Source organism: Salvelinus alpinus, chromosome 2, assembly GCF_045679555.1.
Source record: "Salvelinus alpinus chromosome 2, SLU_Salpinus.1, whole genome shotgun sequence".
NCBI classification, from domain to species: Eukaryota; Metazoa; Chordata; class Actinopteri; order Salmoniformes; family Salmonidae; genus Salvelinus; species Salvelinus alpinus.
The window spans coordinates 121,487,022-121,504,826 of record NC_092087.1 but is presented as its reverse complement, the minus strand read 5'-3'; the positions used below and the strand labels follow the sequence as shown (position 1 = coordinate 121,504,826).

Genomic DNA, 17,805 nt, shown 5'->3' with positions numbered 1-17,805 from the left:
TCATATTATTTCTACAATGAATATGCTTTATTTTCTTTCTACAAAAAAATCACTGTAGTCTAGAAATACAGGAGGCATACAAGAAATAAAATGGGGGGGGGGGTATTTGCAGTTGTAATGAAAGCCTGGTCGTCAACAGCCAGTCTGAGAATAATAATAATAATACAAGTAAAACTACATCATGGATGTTAAAGCTTTTAACCAAATGAAATCACATTCTGCTCTTGAAGGGGGAGCAGAAGGCTCCACATCTCACACAGTTAATAGTAACACTGATTTCTGACCCACACACACACTACCTATGGAGACATTGCTACAGGTATATGAACGGGAGAGGAGGTGCACACTGGGTATGATATGACACACAGCAAAAATACACAAGACAAAGAAGAAGAAAAAGTGTTTGTTTACCGTTCACCAGGTTTGCCTCGTTAGGTTTTTATGTAACACGTACAGCACACCTACACATCTTTCTGTTTAATACAGGTGCTCACCTACACATCTTTCTGTTTAATACAGGTGCACACCTACACATCTTTCTGTTTAATACAGGTGCTCACCTACACGTCTTTCTTTTTAATACAGGTGCTCACCTACACGTCTTTCTTTTTAATACAGGTGCTCACCTACACATCTTTCTGTTTAATACAGGTGCACACCTACACATCTTTCTGTTTAATACAGGTGCTCACCTACACGTCTTTCTTTTTAATACAGGTGCACACCTACACGTCTTTCTTTTTAATACAGGTGCACACCTACACATCTTTCTGTTTAATACAGGTGCTCACCTACACGTCTTTCTTTTTAATACAGGTGCTCACCTACACGTCTTTCTTTTTAATACAGGTGCTCACCTACACATCTTTCTGTTTAATACAGGTGCACACCTACACATCTTTCTGTTTAATACAGGTGCTCACCTACACGTCTTTCTTTTTAATACAGGTGCACACCTACACGTCTTTCTTTTTAATACAGGTGCTCACCTACACGTCTTTCTTTTTAATACAGGTGCACACCTACACGTCTTTCTTTTTAATACAGGTGCTCACCTACACGTCTTTCTTTTTAATACAGGTGCTCACCTACACGTCTTTCTTTTTAATACAGGTGCTCACCTACACGTCTTTCTTTTTAATACAGGTGCTCACCTACACGTCTTTCTTTTTAATACAGGTGCTCACCTACACGTCTTTCTTTTTAATACAGGTGCTCACCGTGCATTACCCACTAATGCTCTTATCTAGTGTCTAAGGCACTTTAAAGAAACATGTCATTACAGCTGAGCTAACATTGGAGTAAAAGTCAAATGAAAGTGGCAGTTTCCATATATTACCATCTTTTAATACTGAACAGAGATGCCAAAGGAAGAATAGAGAGCGCTGATGGATATGGACATTCTGGGACGTTAAGAGTGGCTTAATAGTTTTAGAGCTTTGAGATGCTATCCCCAGTAGAAGGCTGTTATATCTAGGAATACTAAGTGCTTGGTAGTTGGTGTGTCAGCGTATTATAATAGAGAGTTGGGGGTCCTACTTTGCTACCAAACCATGGCACAAACACAGTGAGATGGCAGTCTCCCTTGCTCTGAGCGGTAGGCTTTAGCTAGTCAAACTACACGTTCAATCGAAGCTCTCAACATTAGTGTTGGACTAAGGGGCTGTATTGTACATCATGTGACCACTCATGAGAGAAGCTTGGGGTTTCCTGGCTCCAGTTACAGGGGCATATGAACACTCATTGTGCAGTTTCCAGCGATTCTCTGTGACACGTACGCCAGCGACCATCTATCTAAGCATACCACACTTCACTGCCTTCAACCCTTCTTCCTGAACAACAGGAAAAATAGTGTTACAATTGGTCAAAATACAAAACAACAAAAACCGTCAATCATGACCTATGCGATTCCTATAAGAAGTCAGTTACCAATTGTTTTTAAAGTGTTGTGACGAGATGCTGTGGCAAGTGGAGAAAAGCTTTTCACAGTTAAAACTTTCTTTCCATTCAATGTTTTTCTCCCAGAACAGGTCAGACTGTGTGAATCCACCATCTTGTTTCATTGTAGTGTTTAGAAGCGGAACAATAGTCTGTACATTAGGAAGAGACTCATGCAATGAGGGAAGCGGAGGCAGTCTGACCTATTGTTGAATAGGACTATCATCGGAGAGGACAGAGTTTTGTTAGGCCTGCTTTAAGCCAGGGGAGAGATGATGGCTTTACATTTGGTGACACACTTGTATTACAAGACAATGTTTTGTTTAATGTGGGAGGAGGATGACAAAAGTGAACGTTTCCTAGTTTTGCTCCTTTCATTGCAGTTTGGCATTCAGGGGCATACACATACCTTACATACTCACATGTGCACACACGCATAGTTCATAAGTAAAAATCACTTGGACATAAGTTTACATATTAATTTAAGCACATAATTCCACGCCTAGGGAGGACTATATTAAGATCGTTGGGACACTCGCCGGGCCGAGCAGCTAGCCAAAGTAGAGTAGGAATATTGTTAGAGTAACGTTACAGTAAGGCAGAGTAAGCCGCTCAAGTGGGAGTAATTGCTTTGTCATCCCCAGGGAGGGAGCATTTCTGGGAGGGGTGGGGTGGTCTAGGTCGTATTCATTAGAACACACCGTAGCAAAACGTTTGAAAGCGTCTTTCAACGGAAAATGAAAACGAGCGGTTCTTATTGGACAAATCCAGGTAGTCCCTCCCTGTTTCGGACTGTTTTCTTCTGTTTTGGTGCCTAATGAACAGGACCCTGGTTCTCCCTGCTGTTGACTCGTGGACAGGGACAGATGGAGAGGCTGAGGTGTTGTAGTCACCATGCTGCCAGGCTGGCTAATCGATAGGGTTGGTAGGATTAGCAGGAGGCGTCTATTCGGTCTGGTTGGAGGCTTGCGTGTCGTTGTGGTCACTGGCGCGGCTGTCGGCGTCGTCGTCAGAATTGTCCACGGAGGTTCCGTCGATCTGGAGCTGCCGGCTGCGGCCTGAACGGCTAGACGAGAAGCTGATGGGGCCTCCACGCCTGAGGAGAAAAGGCAAATACATACATGGTCATTTATCACACCCACAGATCTATGACAGTGTGGGTGTCCTGTTGCATCTATAGGAGTGTTGATGAACATGTACGGGAAATGATAACAATGAATGTATTCTTCTTTGTTTTAAAGAAACTGGCAGAGGGAACGCCGATAGGCATAAATAACTACGTGAAGTGTATATACAGAGTGTTATGAGAGGCTGTACCTGAGGCGGTTCTTGAGTGTGTTGACCTCGCGGGTCAGGCCCTCGCTGGCCTCGGTGGCGTCGTCCAGCTCCCTCTGTAGTTTCCTACGGGAGGCGTTGGCCCTGGTAGCCTCCTCCTCAGCCTCCTCCAGCTGACGCTTCAGCTGCTTCATACGAGAGTTGGCCTTCTCCATCTGACGGGGGGAGAATTTGAATTTTATTGGCACAATTCAACGTATTTACATAGCAAATTCATGGGCCAATTCAAGATTAAAACACAAAGAGAGAGAGAAAGAGAGAGAGAGAGAGATATATGGAGAAGGGGAGATATGGAGAAGAGGGGGGAGATGGACAAAAGGTGGGATAGAAATTGGAAAAACAAGGATGGAAATGAAAGTTTGGGACAGACAGAAGAATTGAGAGAGAGAACCAAAGCTACTGAAGAGCGTGGGTGGGAATAGGAGAGAGAGAGAGAGAACCAAAGCTACTGAAGAGCGTGGGTGGGAATAGGAGAGAGAGAGAGAGAACCAAAGCTACTGAAGAGCATGGGTGGGAATAGGAGAGAGGGAGAGAGAGAGAACCAAAGCTACTGAAGAGCATGGGTGGGAATGAGAGAGAGAGAGAGAACCAAAGCTACTGAAGAGCATGGGTGGGAATAGGAGAGAGAGAGAGAGAGAACCAAAGCTACTGAAGAGCATGGGTGGGAATGAGAGAGAGAGAGAGAGAGAGAGAGAACCAAAGCTACTGAAGAGCATGGGTGGGAATGAGAGAGAGAGAGAGAGAGAGAGAACCAAAGCTACAGAAGAGCATGGGTGGGAATGGGAGAGAGAGAGAGAGAGAGAGAGAGAGAGAGAGAGAGAGAGAGAGAGAGAGAGAGAGAGAGAACCAAAGCTACTGAAGAGTGTGGGTGGGAATAGGAGAGAGAGAGAACCAAAGCTACAGAAGAGCGTGGGTGGGAATAGGAGAGAGAGACAGAGAACCAAAGCTACAGAAGAGCATGGGTGGGAATAGGAGAGAGAGAACCAAAGCTACAGAAGGGCGTGGGTGGGAATAGGAGAGAGAGACAGAGAACCAAAGCTACAGAAGAGCATGGGTGGGAATGGGAGAGAGAGAGCGAGAGAGAACAAAGCTACTGAAGAGTGTGGGTGGGAATAGGAGAGAGAGAGAACCAAAGCAACAGAAGAGCGTTGGTGGGAATAGGAGACAGAGAACCAAAGCTACAGAAGAGCATGGGTGGGAATAGGAGAGAGAGAACCAAAGCTACAGAACAGCGTGGGTGGGAATAGGAGAGAGAGAGAACCAAAGCTACAGAAGAAAGAGGGTGGGAATAGGAGAGAGACAGAGAACCAAAGCTACAGAAGAGCGAGGGTGGGAATAGGAGAGAGACAGAGAACCAAAGCTACAGAAGAGCGTGGGTGGGAATAGGAGAGAGAGAGAGAACCAAAGCTACAGAAGAGCGTGGGTGGGAATAGGAGAGAGAGAGAGAACCAAAGCTACAGAAGAGCGTGGGTGGAAATAGGAGAGAGAGAGAGAACCAAAGCTACAGAAGAGCGTGGGTGGGAATAGGAGAGAGAGAGAGAACCAAAGCTACAGAAGAGCGTGGGTGGGAATAGGAGAGAGAGAGAGAACCAAAGCTACAGAAGAGCGTGGGTGGGAATAGGAGAGAGAGAGAACCAAAGCTACAGAAGAGCGTGGGTGGGAATAGGAGAGAGAGAGAGAGAGCATCAGCACAGATGACACAGAGACACTGATTATAGTGAATTAGTAGCTAACCTGGCATCCATGGCCTTTTACTCACCCTTTCTAAATGTCAGGACAGACTGTTTCAAGCTCACTGTGGACCCAAAACGACCACTCACCTGCTCCTTGTACTGGTCGGCATGGCGACGCTCGTCCTCCACCTGAATCACCACCTCTTTCAGCTTCTTCTCTGTGCGTCGGACGATCTTATTGGCTGCTGCCCTCTCCCTGGGAGGAAAAAGAGTGATAACGGGAAAGTGTGTAAATAGTGTCACCCTGACTGACTCATATCTGATGGGGACATACATTTGCATCAGGATGCAGTAAAATACTCCACATTAGGCAACCTCATACACTACCATTCAAAGGTTTGGGGTCACTTAGACAATTCCTTGTTTTTGAAAGAAAAGCAAATTTTTTGTCCATTAAATAACATCAAATTGATCAGAAATACAGTGTACACATTAGTAATTTACAACATGAACATTGTAGATGGAAACGGCAGATTTTTAATTGAATATCTACATAGGCGTACAGAGACCCATTATCAGCAACCATCACTCTTGTGTTCCAATGGCACATTGTGTGAGCTAATTTTAAAAGGCTAATTGATCATTAGAAAACCCTTTTGCAATTATGTTAGCACAGCTGAAAGCTGTTGTTCTGATTGAAGAAGCAATAAAACTGGCCTTCTTTAGACTAGTTGAGTGTCTGGAGCATCAGTATTTGTGGGTTCGATTACAGGCTCAAAATGGCCAGAAACAAATACATTTTTTCTGAAACTCGTCAGTCTATTCTTGTTCTGAGAAATGAAGGCTATTCCATGTGAGACATTGCCAAGAAACTGAAGATCTCATACAACGCTGTGTACTACTCCCTTCACAGAACAGCGCAAACTGGCTCGAACCAGAATAGAAAGAGGAGTGGGAGGCCCCCATGCACAACTGAGCAAGAGGACAAGTACATTAGAGTGTCTAGTTTGAGAAACAGACGACTCACAAGTCCTCAACTGGCAGCTTCATTAAATAGTACCCGCAAAACACCAGTCTCAACGTCAACAGTGAAGAGGCGACTCCAGGATGCTGGCCTTCTAGGCAGAGTTGCAAAGAAAAAGCCCTATCTCAGACTGGCCAATAAAAATAAAAGATTAAGATGGGAAAAAGAACACAGACACTGGACAGAGGATGACTGGAAAAAAGTGTTATGGACAGACGAATCTAAGTTTGAGGTGTTCGGATCACAAAGAACATTCGTGAGATGCAGAAAAAAATGTAAGATGCTGGAGGAGTGCTTGACGCCATCTGTCAAGCATGGTGGAGGCAATGTGATGATCTGGGTGTGCTTTGTTGGTGGTAAAGTGGGAGATTTGTACAGGGTAAAAGGGATCTTGAAGAAGGAAGGCTGTCACTCCATTTTGCAACGCCATGCTATACCCTGTGGACGGTACGTAATTGGAGACAATTTCCAATAGGACAGTGACCCAAAGCACAGGTCCAAACAATGCAATAACTATTTAGGGAAGAAGCAGTCACCTGGTATTCTGTCTATAATGGAGTGGCAGAGCACAGTCACCGGATCTCAACCGGGGGGCAGCTTGACCGTATGGTACGTAAGAAGTGCCCATCAAGCCAATCCAACTTGTGGGAGGTGCTTCAGGAAACAAATTGACAACTGGAATGCCAAAGGTCTGCAAGGCTGTAATTGCTGCAAATGGAGGAATCTTTGACGAAAGCAAAGTTTGAAGGACACAATTATTGTTTCAATTAAAAATAATTATTTATAACCTTGTCAACATCTTGACTATATTTCCTATTCATTTTGCAACTAATTTTATGTATGTTTTCATGGAAAACAAGGAAATGTCTAAGTGACCCCAAACTTTTCAAATCAAATCAAAGTTTATTTGTCACGTGCGCCAAATACAACAGGTATAGACCTTACAGTGAAACAATGCAAATAGTCCGGGTAGCCATTTGATTACCTGTTCAGGAGTCTTATGGCTTGGGGGTAAAAACTGTTGAGAAGTCCTAGACTTGGCACTCCGGTACCGCTTGCCATGCGGTAGTAGAGAGAACAGTCTGTGACTGGGGTGGCTGGGGTCTTTGACAATTTTTAGTGCCTTCCTCTGACACCGCCTGGTGTAGAGGTCTTGGATGGGAGGCAGCTTAGCCCGTGATGTACTGGGCCGTACGCACTACCCTCTGTAGTGCCTTGCGGTCAGAGGCCGAGCAATTGCTGTACCAGGCAGTGATGCAACCAGTCAGGATGCTCTCGATGTTGCAGCTGTAGAACCTTTTGAGGATCTCAGGACCCATGCCAAATCTTTTTAGTTTCCTGAGGGGGAATAGGTTTTGTCGTGCCCTCTTCACAACTGCCTTGGTGTGTTTAGACCATTCTAGTTTGTTGATGTGGACACCAAGGAACTTGAAGCTCTCAACCTGCTCCACTACAGCCCCGTCGATGAGAATGGTTGGGGTATGTACGTACAGTCACTGTGGGGACGACGTCCTTGATGCACTTATTGATAAAGCCAGTGACTGATGTGGTGTACTCCTCAATGCCATCGGAAGAATCCCGGAACATGTTCCAGTGTGTGCTAGCAAAACAGTCCTGTAGTTTAGCATCTGCTTCATCTGACCACTTTTTTATAGACCGAGTCACTGGTGCTTCCTGCTTTAAGTTTTGCTTGTAAGCAGGAATCAGGAGGATAGAGTTGTGGTCAGATTTACCAAATTGAGGGCGAGGGAGAGCTTTGTACGCGTCTCTGTGTGTGGAGTACAGGTGATCTTGAATTTCTTTCCCTCTGGTTGCACATTTAACATGTTGATAGAAATTTGGTAGATCTGATTTAAGTTTCCCTGCATTAAAGTCTCCGGCCACTAGGAGCGCCGCCTCTGGGTGAGTGGTTTCCTGTTTGCTTATTTCCTTATACAGCTGATTGAGTGCGGTCTTAGTGCCAGCATCTGTCTGTGGTTGTAAATAAACAGCCACCAAAAGTATAACTGAACTCTCTAGGCAAGTAGTGTGTTTGAACGGTACTGTATGTTTTCAGCCCCCTAATGTTAAAGGTCCAATGAAGTCATATATATCTCAATATCAAATCATTTCTGGGTAACAATGAAGTACCTTACTGTGATTGTTTTCAATTAAAATTGTCAAAACGAAACAAAAATAGCTTCTTAGCAAAGAGCAATTTCTCAAGCAAGAATTTTGCTAGGACTGTCAGGGGAAAACCAAAAAAATCGCTGTTGGCAGAAAAGTTTGGAACTCTTTCTTATTGTTCTATTAACTAATTTACCATATGGTGATGACACCAGGCAGGCAAAAACTCCATCCCACCAAAATGGGCTGAAACTTCAAGCTGTCTTTATACTAAAAGGGCATTATCATAATTTTCACAATTTCACAGTATTATTCCAACCTCCTAGTGTGGAAATATATATAAAACACAGGAAAATCACATTTAAGACTGCACTGGGCCTTTAAAGGTCCAGATTTTGAGTAGTTTGTAATCTGAAAATAGATCTGTGGTTTGGGGAAACTCCTACCTCTAGCGGTCTATTGAGTATGGGTAAATCATTATGATGAGTGTATGAGCTAGAGTCCACCTATTGAAGCCTACATCTAATTCTAGGTAACCTCCCATGTTTAAACTCTGACCCCCATTATGACGTCTATTTAGTACAGTATATAGAAGGCTTCTTACTTGGCCTCCTGCTCCAGTTGCTCCTCCAGCTGCAGTATCTTGGCCTCCAGGGCGGTGATGGCAGCCTTGAACTTGGACTTGACTGCCCCCTCCAGCTCTCCCAGCTTGGCCTTCAGCTCCTTGTTCTGCCTCTCCATTCCTTGACGGGCGTTCTCACTCTTCTGAGCCGCGCTGCGCTCCCCAGCCAGCTCCGTGTTCAGGATGTCCACCTTGGGAGAGAAATGGGAATAAAGGGAGAGAGGGTCACTCTTTGTGCATCTCTATATAAAACTGTTAGTTGTGGGTCCCAGGAAGTGGTCTGGTGTGATACTTGTTAGCGCAGTTCATTATAGACTACTCTCCAGGCCATAAAGAGACTACATTCTAAGGTCCAGGAATCGTCTCTGTGTATGTGTGAATCTCAAAAGTACTTTCCTCTTGCCCGATATCCTCCTCAAAACGTCAAGAGACAATGCCGGTTTAAAGAGAGTTTTACCTGTTCTGTACCTTCATGAGCTGTGTGTACGTGTTTGACAATGTGAGAGTTGCACTGTACCTGCATGGTGGTCTTGCGGAAGCGGTCGTTGAGCAGCTCCATGTTGCTCTGTTCCTCCTCTAGTTCCTCCTCCAGCTGCGAGATGCGGGCCTCCAGCCTCCTCTTCTCATCTAGTAGGGCCGACCTGACACAAATAAGTGAATGATTCGGTGATGTGGTTGGTACAGAACAGAGCATAGAAATCAGGGGGGGAAGGCTGCTGGTCCACTTAAAGCTGCAGTATGTAACTTTTTGGGTGACCTGACCAAATTTAGATAGAAATGTGAGTTATAGATCTGCCATTCTCGTTGAAAGCAAGTCTAAGAAGCAGTAGATCTGTTCTACGTGTTCTACTGTTCTACTATTTCTATGCTTCCCGTTCTTAAGTTTCATTTCGTCTTTTACTTTCAGTTTTGTACACCAGCTTCAAACATCTGAAAATACAAGATTTTGGGTTATTGAAAATATATTTCATAGCGGTTTAGATGGTACAATGATTCTCTACACACGATACATTGCTTGTTTTGTCACAGAAACTGAAATTAGGTGAACGGTTACAATTTTAGCAACCAGCGATTTCTGCATATTGCACCATTAAATCTGGAAAATATCATGCTTGAATTTGATAATTAATCAGGAAAATGTAGCTACTCACTTTCCAGAGGCACTATTTGAGATCTCGTCGGCCAGCTCGTCTCTCTCCTGCTCAGCGTGTCTACGGGCCCTCTCTGAAGCCGCCAGGTCCTCCTGCAGCTGTAGGATCTCAGCTTCCAGGCCCTTTAGTTTCTTCTCGTTCTCTTTAGACTGTGCAAAGATCTCATCACGGGATGCTCTGGCCTCCTCCAACTCCCTCTGGTAGTCCTTCATCTGGGCCTGCAGGGGGCAGCAGCAAGGCAAAGAGTAAGACCGGTCTTGGGCAACAGTACAGGATTAGAGGTCAACTCCATTTCAAATTAGATTCTCCTCAATACTCCTCTATGGCAGTATTTACACAGGCAGCCCAATTCTGATATTGTTTGCCACTAATTGGTATTTTGACCAATCAGATCAATCTGTTGCCCATAATTGGTCTGCCTGTGTAAATGCAGCCTATGAGAAAATGTTTGAAATTCAGTTTTTCTTCCCGAATTGAAATAGAACCGACCTCAACCCCGTAGTTATACTGAATATAATAGTGTAAGGCCAGCGGGGAAGCTACAAATGAGACCAGACCAACTTGGACAACTAGAGTTTACAGCATCAGGGATGTCATCTAAATACAGACGTTGGTAGTCCTGGACATATTCTAATCTAGGCTACATTAAAGCTGACTACACAGTGGACAGACAGGCACAGATACCATACCTGCAGAGGCTACCAGTCCATTTTATTGATAAAAGGATACAGGTGTAAAAAATTATATTGCTGATTATCAGAGATCAGACAACCAGGAGTTCCTAATTAATCAGGCAAAAAAGATTGACATTGTAGGGTTGCAAAATTCTGCTAACTTTCCCAAAATTCCCAGAATTCCTGGTTGGAAGATTCTTGGAATTTTGGAAAAGTTACCAGAATTTTGCAACAATATTTATAATCTACAGTTGAAGTCGGAAGTTTAAATACACTTAGGTTGGAGTCATTAAAACCTGTTTTTCAACCACTCCACAAATTTCTTGTTATCAAACTATAGTTTTGGCAAGTCGTTTAGGACATCTACTTTGTGATTGACATAAGTCATTTTTCCAACAATTGTTTACAGAAAGATTATTTCACTTATAATTCACTGTATCACAATTCCAGTGGGTCAGATGTTTACATACACTAAGTTGACTGTGCCTAATAACAGCTTGGAAAATTCCAGAAAATTATGTCATGGCTTTAGAAGCTTCTGATAGGCTAATTGACATCATTTGAGTCAATTGGAGGTGTACCTGTGGATGTATTTCAAGGCCTACCTTCAAACTCAGTGCCTCTTTGCTTGACATCATGGGAAACAATTTAAAGGCAATGCTACCAAATACTAATTGAGTGTATGTAAACTTCTGACCCACTGGGAATGTGATGACAGAAATAAAAGCTGAAGTAAATCTTCTCTCTACTATTATTGTGACATTTCACATTCTTAAAATAAAGTGACCTAAGACAGGGAATTTTTACTCTGATTAAATGTCAGGAATTGTGAAAAACTGCGTTTAAATGTAGTTGGCTAAGGTGTATGTAAACTTCCGAATTCAACTGTACATAATAGCTCAGCACAACTTGAGAATGAACAAGCAAACCCAAATCCTGTACAAAGTCTCACCTGTAGTTTTCTGAGCTGTTTGATGGCTTCATCTCTGGCCTTGTTGGATGCTTCTATTTGCCCCTCCAGGTCCTTGAGGTCCATCTCCAGCTTCTTCTTAGCTGCCACGGCCAGGGCTCTCTGCTTCCTCTCATCCTCCAGCTCTGCCTCCATCTCACGAACCTTGGTTCAGACAACAAGATATTACAGAGGGTTGAAAACGCCAAGTAAGTGATGAAACCTAGTGAAGTTTGGGTTCTAGCTTGCTCGGATGCAATAACGGTTAGGGTGAAGATGGATGGAAAGTACACAATGAGTCCATAAGTTAAAGTTTTTGACCATATATATCACCATATATGGTGATTATTTTCTCCGAACTGTTGGCCAAGCTAAATCAGCTGAGTTTCTATTAGAGGTCTGAATGTTACTCCCCAAAAATGGTCCTCTCAGCTTGTCTCTGTACCTGTTTGACCAGCGTCCTCTTCTTCTCCTCGTTCTGCTCGTCTCTGGCCTGCAGGTCCCTGTCGAACTGGGCCTTCATGGCCTGCATGTTGACCTCCAGACGCAGCTTGCCGTCCTCTGTGGCCTGCAGCTCGTCCTCCAGCTCCTCCAGCTGGGTCCTCATCTCCTCCACCTGCTGCTCCAGGGTGCGCTTCGATTTCTCCAGCTCATGGACCTACACACAGGGGGACGTAGAGAGACTGTCATAAGGAAGCAATCCCATAGGATTAGTCAAACAAATTCTCACACAAAGCAAAATTCTGAGGTGGGTGGACAGCGTTCTTTCAAAATTAAGTAATTTACAGAAGGCTTCATGTGTGTAAGGTCTCCAACAACGTTTAGGAACCACCACCAGCTCCTCTAACACAGGCATTCTCACTCATTCTGTGGTGGGTGGATTGGTGGCCATATTGGAAGAAACATACCAAAACCTGTACATGTTGGTTCTATCAATCCTCATTGGATGAGCCTAGCCAGGTCAAGGCTTAGGACTGGGTTGTATAAGGTATGTTAGAACCTTCGACTCCTGTACGGGGGGTTTAAACTACGTACGCTCTTGCCCACGTCGTCCTTGGAGCTCATCAGGTCCTCCATCTCAGTCCTCAGCTGCTTGTTGAGCCTCTCAAACTCCTCCTTGGCCTCCAGGGCCTCGTCCAGAGCCCGGGCCATAGACAGAGCCTTGGTCTCCTTCTCCCTGGCCTCAGCCTCGGCCTTGTCACGCTCCTCAGCATAGCGGGTAGAGATGGTCTTCTCCTCAGCCAGGAGCTAACATAGAGGGAGAAGATAATGATGAAGAAGGATGGCAAGCAATGTCTTACTGGTAAGTTATGTTAATGAAGGCAATCATTGGAATAAAGAAATCACAAAAACTCTGCCATTTCTTCATTAATGGCAGGTCTATTTTTATTTTGCAGAGAGGGGAGAAGGAGATAAGCAAAGGTGAGTGGAGGGAGAAAAGGAAGCGAGATAGAGGAAAGGATAGAGACAAATGGAGATGATACGATACCTGGTCGAACTTCTTCTGCTTCTTCTCCAGGTTCGAGACGATGGTCCTCTGGTGGTCCAGGTCCACCATGAGGTCGTCCAGCTCCTGCTGCAGGCGGGTCTTGGTCTTTTCCATCTTATCGAAGGCAGAGGCTTTTTCCTCCAGCCGCTGGCTGGTCAACTCCATGTCCTTCTGTAGCTTCCTCTTCACCTCCTCCAGAGACTCCAGGGTCCCCACGTCCTCATCCAGCTTCTTCCTAGACTCAAACAGCTAGATAGAGAAGACAATGGTTTTCATATTATATATTTTTTCGATGGTTCTTACATGAGGAAATAAGATTCACAGCTTTGTGAGTGAGCATTTGATATACAGAAAATGACAGTGGTCTTTAAAAGAACACATTACTGATCTTAGTGTTGGGGAAGCTACTATGAAAATATATTTTACCAAGCTACCAATTACTTCACATTGAAAGAAGTTGAGCTACGTTAAAGCTACCCTTAAGACAAATATAGTTTCCTTAACTAAAGTGACTTTAAAAAAGTACTGTGCCTTGCAAAAGTATTCACCCGCTTTGGCGTTTTTCCTTGTTGCATTACAACCTGTAATTTAAATGGATTTTTATTTGGATTTCATGTAATGGACATACACAAAATTGTCAAAATTGGTGAAGTGAAAAAAAAAACTTGTTTAAAAAGAAATCTGTAAAAACAAAAAACGGAAAAGTGGTGCGTGCATACAGTGGGGCAAAAAAGTATTTAGTCAGCCACCAATTGTGCAAGTTCTCCCACTTAAAAAGATGAGAGAGGCCTGTAATTTTCATCATAGGTACACTTCAACTATGACAGACAAAATGAGGGAAAAAAATCCAGCAAATCACATTGTAGGATTTTTAAATTAATTAATTTGCAAATTATGGTGGAAAATAAGTATTTGGTCACCTACAAACAAGCAAGATTTCTGGCTCTCACAGACCTGTAACTTCTTCTTTAAGAGGCTCCTCTGTCCTCCACTCGTTACCTGTATTAATGACACCTGTTTGAACTTGTTATCGGTATAAAAGACACCTGTCCACAACCTCAAACAGTCACTCCAAACTCCACTATGGCCAAGACCAAAGAGCTGTCAAAGGACACCAGAAACAAAATTGTAGACCTGCACCAGGCTGGGAAGACTGAATCTGCAATAGGTAAGCAGCTTGGTTTGAAGAAATCAACTGTGGGAGCAATTATTAGGAAATGGAAGACATACAAGACCACTGATAATCTCCCTCGATCTGGGGCTCCACGCAAGATCTCACCCCGTGGGGTCAAAATGATCACAAGAACGGTGAGCAAAAATCCCAGAACCACACGGGGGGACCTAGTGAATGACCTGCAGAGAGCTGGGACCAAAGTAACAAAGCCTACCATCAGTAACACACTACGCCGCCAGGGACTCAAATCCTGCAGTGCCAGACGTGTCCCCCTGCTTAAGCCAGTACATGTCCAGGCCCGTCTGAAGTTTGCTAGAGAGCATTTGGATGATCCAGAAGAAGATTGGGAGAATGTCATATGGTCAGATGAAACCAAAATAGAACTTTTTGGTAAAAACTCAACTCGTCGTGTTTGGAGGACAAAGAATGCTGAGTTGCATCCAAAGAACACCATACCTACTGTGAAGCATGGAGGTGGAAACATCATGCTTTGGGGCTGTTTTTCTGCAAAGGGACCAGGACGACTGATCCGTGTAAAGGACAGAAAGAATGGGGCCATGTATCGTGAGATTTTGAGTGAAAACCTCCTTCCATCAGCAAGGGCATTGAAGATGAAACGTGGCTGGGTCTTTCAGCATGACAATGATCCCAAACACACCGCCCGGGCAACGAAGGAGTGGCTTCGTAAGAAGCATTTCAAGGTCCTGGAGTGGCCTAGCCAGTCTCCAGATCTCAACCCCATAGAAAATCTTTGGAGGGAGTTGAAAGTCCGTGTTGCCCAGCAACAGCCCCAAAACATCACTGCTCTAGAGGAGATCTGCATGGAGGAATGGGCCAAAATACCAGCAACAGTGTGTGAAAACCTTGTGAAAACGTTTGACCTCTGTCATTGCCAACAAAGGGTATATAACAAAGTATTGAGATAAACTTTTGTTATTGACCAAATACTTATTTTCCACCATAATTTGCAAATAAATTCATTAAAAATCCTACAATGTGATTTTCTGGATTTTTTTTCTCATTTTGTCTGTCATAGTTGAAGTGTACTACCTATGATGAAAATTACAGGCCTCTCTCATCTTTTTAAGTGGGAGAACTTGCACAATTGGTGGCCCCACTATATGTATTCCCCCACTTTGCTATGAAGCCCCTAAATAAGATCTGGTGCAACCAATTACCTTCAGAAGTCACATATTTAGTTAAATGTGTGCAATCTAAGTGTCACATGATCTCAGTATATATACACCTGTTCTGAAAGGCCCCAGAGTCTGCAGCACCACTAAGCAAGGTGCACCACCAAGCAAGCGGCACCATGAAGACCAAAGAGCTCTCCAAACAGGTCAGGGACAAAGTTGTGGGGAAGTACAGATCAGGGTTGGGTTATAAAAAAATATCAGAAAGTTTGAACATCCCACGGAGCACCATTAAATCCATTATTAAAAAATAGAAAGAATATGGCACCACAACAAACCTGCCACCCACCAAAACCCACAGACCAGGCAAGGAGGGCATTAATCAGAGAGGCAACAAAGAGACCAAAGACAACCCTGAAGGAACTGCAAAGCTCCACAGCGGAGATTGGAGTATCTGTCCATAGGACCACTTTAAGCCGTACACTCCACGGAGCTGGGCTTTACGGAAGAGTGGCCAGAAAAAAAGCCATTGCTTAAAGAAAAAAATAAGCAAACACATTTGGTGTTCGCCAAAAGGCATGTGGGAGACTCCCCAAATATGGAAGAAGGTACTCTGGTCAGATGAGACTAAAATGTAGCTTTTTGGCCATCAAGGAAAACGCTATGTCTGGCACAAACCTAACACCTCTCATCACCCCGAGAACACCATCCCAACAGTGAAGCATGGTGGTGGCAGCATCATGCTGTGGGGATATTTTTCATTGGCAGGGATTGGGAAACTGGTCAGAATTTAAGGAATGATGGATGGCGCTAAATACAGGAAAATTGTCTAGTCAAAGCCCAAACCTCAATCCAATTGAGAATCTGTGGTATGACTTAAAGATTGCTGTACACCAGCAGGAACCCATCCAACTTGAAGGAGCTGTAGCAGTTTTGCCTTGAAGAATGAGCAAAAATCCCAGTGAGACTTGCAGCTGTAATTGCTGCAAAAGGTGGCTCTACAAAGTATTGACTTTGGGGGGGGGGTTATTAGTTATGCACGCTCAAGTTTTGTGCTTTTTTTGTCTTATTTCTTGTTTGTTTCACAATAAAAAATATGTTGCATCTCCAAAGTGGTAGGCATGTTGTGTAAATCAAATGATACAAACCCCCCCCCAAAATCTATTTTAATTCCAGGTTGTAAGGCAACAAAATAGGAAAAATGCCAAGGGGGTGAATACTTTCGCAAGGCACTGTAAGTAGTTACAGTACCTGAAGACTGTAGTTCACTATGTGAAGGAACATTTTATGTTTGTGCTTTTCTAAATACCAATTCGACTGGGTTTGTGCAAGTGACTGATTCATTGTGCCTGGGAGGAACCCTCACTATCAGTATCTGCAATTTGGCAGTACGCCCAGAACATTGTTTTCAGAACGGAAAGGGATATCTCAGTTTCAAGGTCTCAGCTTGGAGAGAAGAAGCCTCGTGACGTATTGGTCTGTCACATGCATGAACCAAACGTTAATGATGAATTCATTATGAATAAGCTAAATCATGCAAATATAACTTGTCTGTGTAAGCTGTATATAAGAGGTCTAACGGGACTGCCCCGACAGAGCTCACTTCAGACCGGTAATTTAGTTTGACTGTGACCTATCCAGCTTGCTGTTAATAAAGAATGATTCATTTAACATTGAATCCAGGTGTCCCTGGTGGTAATTTCCATGACAACTACATCCAAACTACTTTTTGCAAGAATAGATCACTTTGGGGTCATATGTTAACAGAATGTGTTATTTAGCCTATTAAACAAAAACAATGTTCCAAGAGAGAATTAGGCAGGTCTGATGCTGAAAAATAAAAACATGTATTGCCTAACTACTGACAACACTACCTAGATTTGAATTTAGTTCAACTACCACCAAGCTACTGCAAAATGTAGTTAATTTACTAGTAGAACTACATGTAGTTTACTTCTCCCCAACACTGTGTCCAACTTATACCAATACCTATTTTGTGAGTAAGGAATCTATCTACCACAACCTGTAGTAAATATCAACGGTGGGTGTTCACAGCTGGAAACCCTGTCCTATTGGCATTGAAACATTAAGAATACCAGTGGGGTCCATACCTGAGCCTGCAGCGTGGCCAGTTGTTTCTCCAGGTTCCTGCGGGCCTCCTCGTCCTCCTCCTGCTGCTCCTGCAGGGTGCTCTTGTCCTCCTCCAGCTGACGGATACGAGAGCTCAGGTTCAGCTTCTGACGAGTCTCCTCCTGGAGCAGCTCCTACACACAATCACGCACACACGCACACACGCACACACGCACACACACACACACACACACACACACACACACACACACACACACACACACACACACACACACACACACACACACACACACACACACACACACACACACACACACACACACACACACACACATACACACACACACACAAAGACCCAAAAGTAGTTAACCACCACTTACAATAAGACTTGTTGGATGGAGACAATGATATGAAGTTGTTTTTACAGCAGATTGGCATTAGCTACA

General features: G+C 43.8%; 1 protein-coding gene across 15 annotated transcripts in view; it reads right to left on the bottom strand.

The window, feature by feature from the left end:
* Window positions 1–5: 5 nt before the first annotated feature.
* LOC139568526 (myosin-10) overlaps window positions 6–17,805 on the bottom strand; it is a 91,172-nt gene continuing 73,372 nt past the window's right edge. For 12 of the 15 annotated variants that reach the window (XM_071390407.1, XM_071390410.1, XM_071390408.1 and 9 more), the window contains 11 exons: window positions 17,380–17,532; window positions 12,962–13,210; window positions 12,508–12,720; window positions 11,918–12,130; window positions 11,476–11,637; window positions 9,850–10,067; window positions 9,216–9,339; window positions 8,681–8,889; window positions 5,094–5,202; window positions 3,256–3,428; window positions 6–3,034 (listed from right to left, as the gene is read on the bottom strand). In XM_071390407.1, the coding sequence (XP_071246508.1) occupies window positions 2,884–3,034; window positions 3,256–3,428; window positions 5,094–5,202; window positions 8,681–8,889; window positions 9,216–9,339; window positions 9,850–10,067; window positions 11,476–11,637; window positions 11,918–12,130; window positions 12,508–12,720; window positions 12,962–13,210; window positions 17,380–17,532 (1,974 nt within the window). In that variant the 3' untranslated portion in view covers window positions 6–2,883. The remainder of the gene's footprint in view (window positions 3,035–3,255; window positions 3,429–5,093; window positions 5,203–8,680; window positions 8,890–9,215; window positions 9,340–9,849; window positions 10,068–11,475; window positions 11,638–11,917; window positions 12,131–12,507; window positions 12,721–12,961; window positions 13,211–17,379; window positions 17,533–17,805) is intronic. The other 3 variants (XR_011673625.1, XR_011673626.1, XR_011673624.1) reach the window with 3 other exon arrangements.